The 8,947-nt window shown below is 32.3% G+C and overlaps 1 protein-coding gene across 1 annotated transcript; it reads left to right on the top strand.

The window, feature by feature from the left end:
* The first annotated feature begins 217 nt into the window (after positions 1-217).
* On the top strand, positions 218-7,007 carry LOC136974334 (organic cation transporter protein-like). Its single transcript, XM_067269189.1, has 7 exons — positions 218-556; positions 618-721; positions 799-953; positions 4,468-4,556; positions 6,316-6,374; positions 6,429-6,643; positions 6,802-7,007. Exons 1-7 carry the CDS (start codon positions 218-220, stop codon positions 7,005-7,007), a joined length of 1,167 nt encoding a protein of 388 aa, XP_067125290.1.
* The last annotated feature ends 1,940 nt before the right edge of the window (positions 7,008-8,947 follow it).

The raw sequence follows: 8,947 nt of genomic DNA, 5'->3' as shown, positions 1-8,947 counted from the left end.
GTACAGTACACATCATGAAGTCTATACCGTGATCCCGGAACTTCGGACTCAATATGGTGACTGCCGCGATGCATCACGGTATCTTGTCCTGACCTTATGTTTAGAGACTGTGTATTAAGTTGTATTATAAATAAAATCATAAACGTTATTTTTAAAATAAGCTTTCATAATAGCCGGAAAACGTATGCAACTTGTAGCTGGATTGTTTTGATAGGAAATGGCGAAAGAATTTCAAGACTTTACAGATCTTATCGGTACATTTGGAAAATGGCAGAAGATTTTGATCGGGATATTTGCATGGTCTGTCATTATTTCAGCATTAAACAATTTAAATTGGCCTTTCTTGGCATACAAGGTGGATTATTGGTGCGCCAGAACACCGAAATATAAGAACTTGTCCGTGGAAGAGTGGAAAAATATCAGCGCACCCTTGGAGATCAGAAACGGCAGAACAACAAAAAGTCGTTGTGAAGTATATGGAAAGAACTTTTCAAAGATTCCTTGTCGCTCGTGGGAATACGATCATACACAATACAAAAGTAGTTTCATTGATAAGGTAAGAAGTAAAGGGCTATACTTATATATATTTGAAAGTTGATTTTATTCGAAACTTTCAGTGGAATTTAGTTTGTGAAAGTTCTTGGTTGAGTTCTCTGGCTGGTTCTTCTTTCTTCGTGGGATTCCTCGTGTCTGCTATTGTATCTGGTCAGATATCCGATAGGTATAAAAACTTGTCATTAATTTCATTAAAATGTTTTAGTTTTAAAATACGTATTAATTATATCAATATTTACGCAGATACGGCAGAAGACCAATGATAATATGGAGTCTCGTGCTTCATATAACCTTCAGGATTCTTTGTTCATTTTCTCCATACTACTGGATGTTTACTCTATCTCGTTTCTTCTTATCTGCAGGAATCACAGCATGTAATCTGACGTTATATGTATATGGTAAGTCGTAAATTGAATTCATACACTGAATAAAATAACAACGTACTTTGGCAATGTTAACATATAGATTAGTATACATTATCTGATTTATTTATAAGAACATAGTTGTAAAAACAAATTTACTAAAGTTTTACTGTAAAAACATAAAAATAACAATCATAGTGACGTATTTAGTGTATTTTAATTCGTTATACTTACGAATATTTTAAGTCGCCAGTTCTGTATGTTAGGCTCAAAGACCGAAATCGCTCATTGAGCGAAAAAACGACCACAACGCATCGTGGCTAACTCAAAACGACCACAAAGCGAAATTCGTGTCGTGGCTTTCATATTTGACCACTACGCGTTGTGGTGATTAAGAAAAGCCATAACCCATTCTGAACGTTAGCTAATGCAACCACGATACGAAGGATAGGTTGTAACTGATCAACGGGCGCATTGCAAACACTTGCGGAGTTTGTATTGTGTTCATTCTTGACCAGTGCTTCCGTTTCTAGGGAATTACGCTTTTCTAGAGTAATTTCAACCTCTCAGATTAATTTTTCGGGTAGTCTTATATTAAGGATAAATCTAGGGTAAAACTAGCCTGTGTTCTGATGCTATTACTCATTGCTCCACAAGTTTCGCTGGAAATAGTTTTAGCCTAAAACCATTCTATTTTTCCCTATAACTGGAGGTTTTAGGATAGGACAACAGAAGCTGAAGAAATAATGCAGATTGATGCTAGGTACTGTACGTGGGTGTACACTGTACAGTGATACTTCTGTTTTCACCGATAATCCGTCCGAAAGCAATCGGCAAAATCCGAAACCGACGATAACCGAAGTCAACGAAAACTGAGATATTACTGTATATTACACCCGAATAGAATTTCGCTTTTCTCAACCTTCATGCCATTGAGCCATTGGCTATCTCCATATCAGATGTAAATTAATACCTCTGATAAAGCCTAAAAATCCTAAGACATTTTATTTATTAAAATTTTCAAAAACAATAAATTAAGAATTGTTCTGATTATTATTTCACAATGATAGTACAGGGATCTGCGTCATTGAATCGTTCGTCTTATTTTTTTTTATTCGAGCTTGAGCTCGAGTACGGAGAGTTTTCTCAATTTAAGATAATTTTTCACAGTTGAAATTCGTTCGATTGTTTTAGTTAGGGTGCCTAATGTTGATAGTGGACGTGAAGCTCCCAGAAATGTTTTAGCTTTTGTTATGAGCATTAATCCATCAGATCTCTATCAGTTAGGAAATAAGGAAAGTCTTCTCGATCGACTTTATGCTCGTAATGAATTTACAATTTCTACAGTAACTTTAGTAACATTCAGAACGCACCCTCAACTTTATTAACACTTCGCTCAGCATCCACATTAACATCTGGAAGTAAGCAAGGGTTTATAATGTGTCACTGTAAAAGATACTGTATTGATAAAAATGCAAATGTAGCTCAAGGAACATAAAATGCATGAATAATTAAATGTTGTTGTAAAGTAACCAAGTTAAATTTCTGTATATGGTATATAATTTTGTTACCTGCGTATATAAGATGATTGAAGATAAATAAATCATAATGAAAAAGAAAGTTTTATTTTCTCATCATCACCTCGTTAGCTTATTAGTTAACATCCAGAACGTGTGGTGGCTTTTAACCATAATAAATCCGTCGCACAGTGGTTTTTAACTTTAGCAGCTGATTTTTATTTTATCGTGTATAATATATCAAGTACCTACAGGTATATGTAATTAGACCTTTAGCACTTTTTCGCAAAACAAAAGAAACAAATGTGTATTTTTCTCCATATATTTTATTTATTTGAAAATTTTTTAAGTATGAAAATTAAATTTCTAGGAAAACTTGTAGAACTAATGTTATTTGGCATTAAAAATTGTAAATAAAAATGTTTCGAGCCTAGAATCCATATTTTAAAGTTACGAACTACTGTGCGTCGTATGATCCTCTATCGTGGTTGCATCAGCTAACGTTCAGAACGCGTTATGGGTTTTCTTAATCACCAGAACTCGTAGTGATCAAATATCATGAAAGCCACAACACGAATTTCGCTTTGTGGTCGTTTTTTTCGCTCAATGAGCGATTTCGGTCTTTGAGCCTAACATATACATAAATTTACTTTTAACAATTTTAAGTTGTACCAATTAGGAAAAGTTAGAAAACGCTATAAATACACTTGAATGCATTAAAGATCAGTTGTATTGCTTGAGTCAGAATTCGCTTTTTTCATTAACTATAGAGAGCGCTGCATTTTTACAAAGTGGCTACTTTGTCTGGGTCGCTTGTAACTAGTAATGTAAAATTGATCATATATTACTGTTCGATGTAATGATATATGCTGCTTGTAGCTGTTTATCGAGAAATTTTATAGAAGGAAAACAATTATTGCTAGTGGGACACGTCATTATGTGATATCGAAACAAGTGAGCGAGATCGTTCTATACATATTTGTGCCCTTTGTGTTAAAAAACATCAGCTTTAACATTGTCCTATCAGGGCTGGATTTACAAGTAAAAAGCTATGTAAATTGTTGTTTAGGACTTCGACTTTCAAGGGGCCTCAAACATTTGTACAAAAAAAAAAAAAATTAAAGTCAAATTTTGTAATAAACATTTTTTTACAAACCAACAAAATATACTTTTCTTTTTATTTTGTGTATTAGCTCATTATTTTTTTTACCAAGAATTAACCTAAGATCTTTTTTTAAAAAAATTGATAAAACCAATTTTTAAAAAGATTTTTAATGGAATGGTATAAAAATTTAGTTAAATTCAGTTATAAAACAGAAGACTAGTGAAACCTCACATTTTTTTCTTCCAATAACCGTATTGAACCAGAGAGATAGTTTGATTTAATTCTTTTCTTTTTATGAATGACGTCTAAAATTGTGAAGGGTTGGTAAGGGAACTTACAGAGTTCAGCTTAGGGCTTCAAAATGCTTAAATCCGACTCTGTGTCCTACACAAAATTACTAGCATTTTAAACTTTAAGAAAATATCTTTTAAAATTGACAACATAACTTGTTCATGTACAGCTGGACAATCGGGAAACTGCCAATTCTTAACAGTCTAATCCACTCTTTCAGAATTCAGAGAAGCTCATAAATACAACCGACCGATTTCCGAATAATCATCAAGCTCCCGTAAGGTTTTCAAATTGCAATTTGGAACGCAATAAAAAACGTTGATTTTTCTATTGCTATTTATCTTTACTGCTGATAATACACAAGAATGAATCAAACGACCCAGATAGAATAGTTTTTTTAAACACCAGGGCGAGCATCCGGAGAAAAATGTAAATACCTAAATATGAAAATTTACTAGCTTCGATACGAGGAAATGTCATATTTCCGAACAAGTATGAAAATTGCCATAAAGTCAATACGCACTTACTATGGGCAAATCATATGCAAATTTCCGTGTGAATTATATTTAAGTTGAAATTTCAGCTAGTGTTTTTTGAAAATATAACGTTAACAATACTAAATTATCTTTTTGTATAGTTATTGAAGTGGTCGGACCAAGCTACAGAGAAAAGGTAATAGAAAATCGGTGTTTCTTTTATTCCATGGGGACTTTTCTAGTTACCGGAGTATCTTGGTTCCTCAAAGATTGAACTTATATTAAATTATGCTGCATTTTGCCATCCATTATAACTCTGCTGCTCATCAGGTAATGTTCATTTAATGTGTTAATTTGTTTTATTTTTATATGCTATGAAAATATGTTTTGGATTAGTTTTATACCGGAGTCTCCAAGATGACTGCTAACTCACGGTCGACTACGTAAAGCCGAAGACGTTATACGAAACATAATGGAAAAGAATAAAACACACACCGACGATTTATCCGAAATTATTAAAGAACTTTATTGGAAAATTAGAATGGTAAACTGATTTTAATAATACATAACTTACCTTTCCACTGAATGACGATGATTTAAAATAATAGAATAATGATTTCAAAATATTTGTAAAAAATCATTTGACTAAAGTGATTCGAAGTGACTGTTAAATTTCAAATAAAAAATTAAGTTTGTGTTTGGATCAGAAAATGAGATATAACCTATGACATACGAGGATAAGGCGCCAACCTTCAGTTTTGGGGACTGGACATCGGAAAATTCAGAAATGAGCTGTTTCGGATATAACCATACGTCTTCTTTCTCCTGTTCTGATTGACCAACAATGAATTAGAGTAAACAACTTTCCTAGTGACCACAAATTGAAGAGCCAAAATGGAACTTAAATCGTATATAAACATTTCTAATATGTTTCTGTCTGCTGTACAAATTAAATGGAAACCGTATGTAAGGGTTTTAAAAAGCTTAACTGAGAACTTTTCGCCACGACTCTAACGCTGCAATTTCCAATTACTAAAATGGCACTTATGCTTAGTTATTAATTATTTAAAATTAGATAATCCGTAATGCAGTTGACTTTCCCACGTTAATAAATTGTCCTTATAAATACACTTTCGAAAAGTGAAATCGCAACATCACGAAGAAATGCGCGTAACCAGAAGCAAATTGCAGAACCGGTAGAGAAGGCGACAGAGATATGCAAATGATTAAGTTTGCGTACGCATCGGGTACGCAGTACCCAGTTTCGGCCGGACATTTTTGAGGAAAGGTATAAGGGCCTTTTATTAACACGTGCAAAATTTTCGGCTCTTGGATCCCCTACTCGCCGGACTGTCCGCTGGCGTATAATAAATATATAATTAATGTATATGAAAATCATTTTTACTACATAAAATTTTTTCTATTGTATGTGATCTTACTCTTACAGATTGAAAATAAGAGGAAAATGTACTGTAAATTCTTCGTCTGATGAAGAATTATTATTATTATTTTTTTTAAAGTTAAAAACAAAGTCTGCCCAGAAGGGACCACCATTTGTTTTTCTTGCATTCTAGACAATACAAATTCTTGGCACAAGTAGCCTATAGCTTTCTCTGTAGGCTACTTGTTGCCAGAAGTTAAAAGAATGTCCTTTTAAAAACACAAAATACGTTCAATTAAAATTACAAGTAATTTCTAAAAAAGAACTGGTGACATACAGACTTTGTTTTTAACTTTAAAAGGAAAATGAACTTTTTGCACTTGATCAGGAATAGAGTTACGCAAGATTACTTTCATCAAGTACAGTACATTACGTACAGTACATGTAGTACACATACCGTAAGATGTACTGTACATGTTTCATCATGTACAGTATATTTTATGTTAAGCATTTTTAATAGGATTTTCATTCATAAGAAATAATTCTGTGTATTTTTAAAATTTATACAAATAATAAATTGTTTTATATCTATCAAAATTGAATTGTAAATTAAAACTTTTATTAATAGAACGGTTCTCTATATAAAAATAAATTGAACAGAAACCAACCGACGCCCCTTCTCATGTTGTAACTTATCCTAATTATTTAAACACACTGCTGAATCTTTTCTACTACTTTCAGGTTAGTAATAATGGTTGACGCCTACGCATTATCTTTGAATACACATATCACAGGTGGAAACATCTTTCTTTTGTTTGTTTTATTTTCCTTGTTACAATTTTGCATTTCTGGTGTAATGAACATTATTTTACCTCGCTTTGGAAGAAGACGTATTTTGATATTTGGATACCTTTCAGTGAGCATCACTTCGTTGCTGATAACAGCTGTTCCAGACGGTAAACATGAAATCAATAATACAAATCATTAGTTTACTTTTACTATTAGCAACACGAAATTATAATTCAAAAAGCAAAAAGTATATAATTTTGATTTTAAGCGTTTTAGCATTTATAATCTTATCACGGTTCTGAACATTATGGTCTTTTTAAAACAGATCTTATATGGCTGAGGGTTGCCTTCCTAGTGTTGTGCAGATTCTGCATATATTTTGATACATGTACAATATATGGATACACTTCAGAATTGTACCCGACTGTAGTTCGTAACGTAGGTATCGGATCGTGTTCTACATTTGCAAGAATCGGAGCGATCGCTGCACCTTTTATGAAGGATCTTGTAAAAGTTCACACTCATCTTTAACATTGATTAACTTATTTATACTACTTTACAATATATTATTATTGTATTTGTCACAAAGTGAAAAAGTGAACTGGAGCATTCCCTTTATTTTAGTAGGTGTATTGACTCTTTCGTCTGGTTTGTTAATTTTGCCTTTACTCGAGACCAAAAGTATTCGTTTGAACGATACCATTGTCAAGTAAGAAATTATTAAGGAATTTTTTATAAAATAATTACATTTCATAATATTATTCTCATTTAATTGACTCACGTAAGATTTATAGAAATATATTTGAAATAATTTATACAAATCAAATCAAAGTTTATTTAGTGTATAAGGCTTTCGCCTGTTACAAGGACGTGATTTATTAATACAACATGTTCTCCACCACCATTAGAACCTTCTTCATATAGATATTTAACACTAGTTATCTAACATGTAGTACAAACATTTACTAATTTACTCCAAGTTTTTATTCACACGTTGCTTCTCATGGTTATATAACCTAAAGATAGTATTGATGTTTGCTTTGTCAAGGAACTTTTACATATCCTTTTCATTAGAGCAGTTGACTAATCGACCAACATCAGAGTTTTCAATATTATCATTTCCGTTGCAATCTTCACAAAAATATGAAATTTCGATAATGTCTTACTACAACTTGGGCATTTGGATTGAGAGTAATCTAAGAATTTGTCATTAATAATTATCCCGTTTTTATTTAGTCTTAACTGTATTAAGAATTTTTTTAACATTAAATGAAAGATTTGTCAGCATATAATTTATACAAATATAAGAAACTAGTTGTTAAATTTTTGCAGTAATACAGCAGAAGATGAAGAAGAATAAAAAAATAGAAAAGAAGAATGAAGAAAATTACTACTTCCAAATGAGGAAATCACATAATGTTAAAAACATATAATAATTATTACACAAGAAAAACTTTATTTTACATGGAAAATTTATTTATTTATGGCGAGAAAAAATACGTATTTTAGTGGCCAGTAGGATTTCCAAAAAGACCTTTTCATAAAACAAGAGTTAAATGTGACGTAGATTTGTTTTAAAATACTTTTCAAATATTAAAAAATGGTATTTTATTGTACTTTACAAAAATAAAATGTTCATAAACAATTTTTTTGTTATTAAAAAATAATGTGAAGCAGCGAATAAATTCAAAAATTTTCCAAATTTTATATTATCCAAAAATATAAAATTTTTGAATTTATTCGCTTCGAACATTGATAGGATTCTTTGATTAATACAAATAGGGGCATGCAACTATGTCTCAGACAAATATGTAAATGACTAGAGTTGAGGATTGATTGTAGACTAGTTAATGTCATCAAAGTGCCTTAAAATCGCTATAAGAAGATCCGTGTCATACAGATCTGACGGAGTTTCAAAGGCCACATCATTGAATCGAAGAAAGCAAAATGGCAGGTTCCACAAACTGATCGTCATCTGAACTGTTTTGTGAGCGGAGTTAAGGGCAGTGAATACGCAAGAGCATATATACACTTTGGATGGCTTCTGCATGACCCAACAGACCACCGGGAAGACAACACAGGTAATCTGCCAAGGGAGAGATGCTTCCCTGGATGTGTTTTATATGTTATATACGCGAAGAAACCCGGAAAATTCTACACGGCCAGCCCGTCGACGATACAGAAACGATCATGTTCAAGTGTGAAATGGTTTATCCGCTTGGATATTAAGGACTGATCGTCAGTTAAGTACGAAGAGCTGCAATGCTGGAGACATTTCACGTTTTAAATTTTTACTTTTCCAGTTGTTATGCACATAACACGGAAGTATCGAAATCGTGTCAAATATAAACTTTAGGCTTTTTCAAATCTCGATATTTTGAGAGTCGTAACCGAAAAAATCAATAAACATGGAAAAATTCTCTGGATGTGTGTGAATGGGTAAGCCTGCGTGTCTGCATGTTTATGTTATT

Source organism: Centruroides vittatus, unplaced genomic scaffold, assembly GCF_030686945.1.
Source record: "Centruroides vittatus isolate TY-2023 unplaced genomic scaffold, ASM3068694v2 contig_347, whole genome shotgun sequence".
NCBI lineage: Eukaryota > Metazoa > Arthropoda > Arachnida > Scorpiones > Buthidae > Centruroides > Centruroides vittatus.
Note: the sequence above shows the minus strand (reverse complement) of the source record. Positions and strands in the feature narration are given on the sequence as shown.

What these genes read in the sequence shown, in the direction of transcription:
- LOC136974334 (XM_067269189.1), top strand. Translation starts at nt 218, where the DNA reads ATGGCGAAAGAATTTCAAGACTTTACAGATCTTATCGGTACATTTGGA. An exon ending in AAAGTAGTTTCATTGATAAG is followed by an intron (nt 557 to 617) that starts GTAAGAAGTAAA and finishes CGAAACTTTCAG; the next exon opens with TGGAATTTAGTTTGTGAAAG. An exon ending in GATAACAGCTGTTCCAGACG is followed by an intron (nt 6,644 to 6,801) that starts GTAAACATGAAA and finishes TTTTTAAAACAG; the next exon opens with ATCTTATATGGCTGAGGGTT.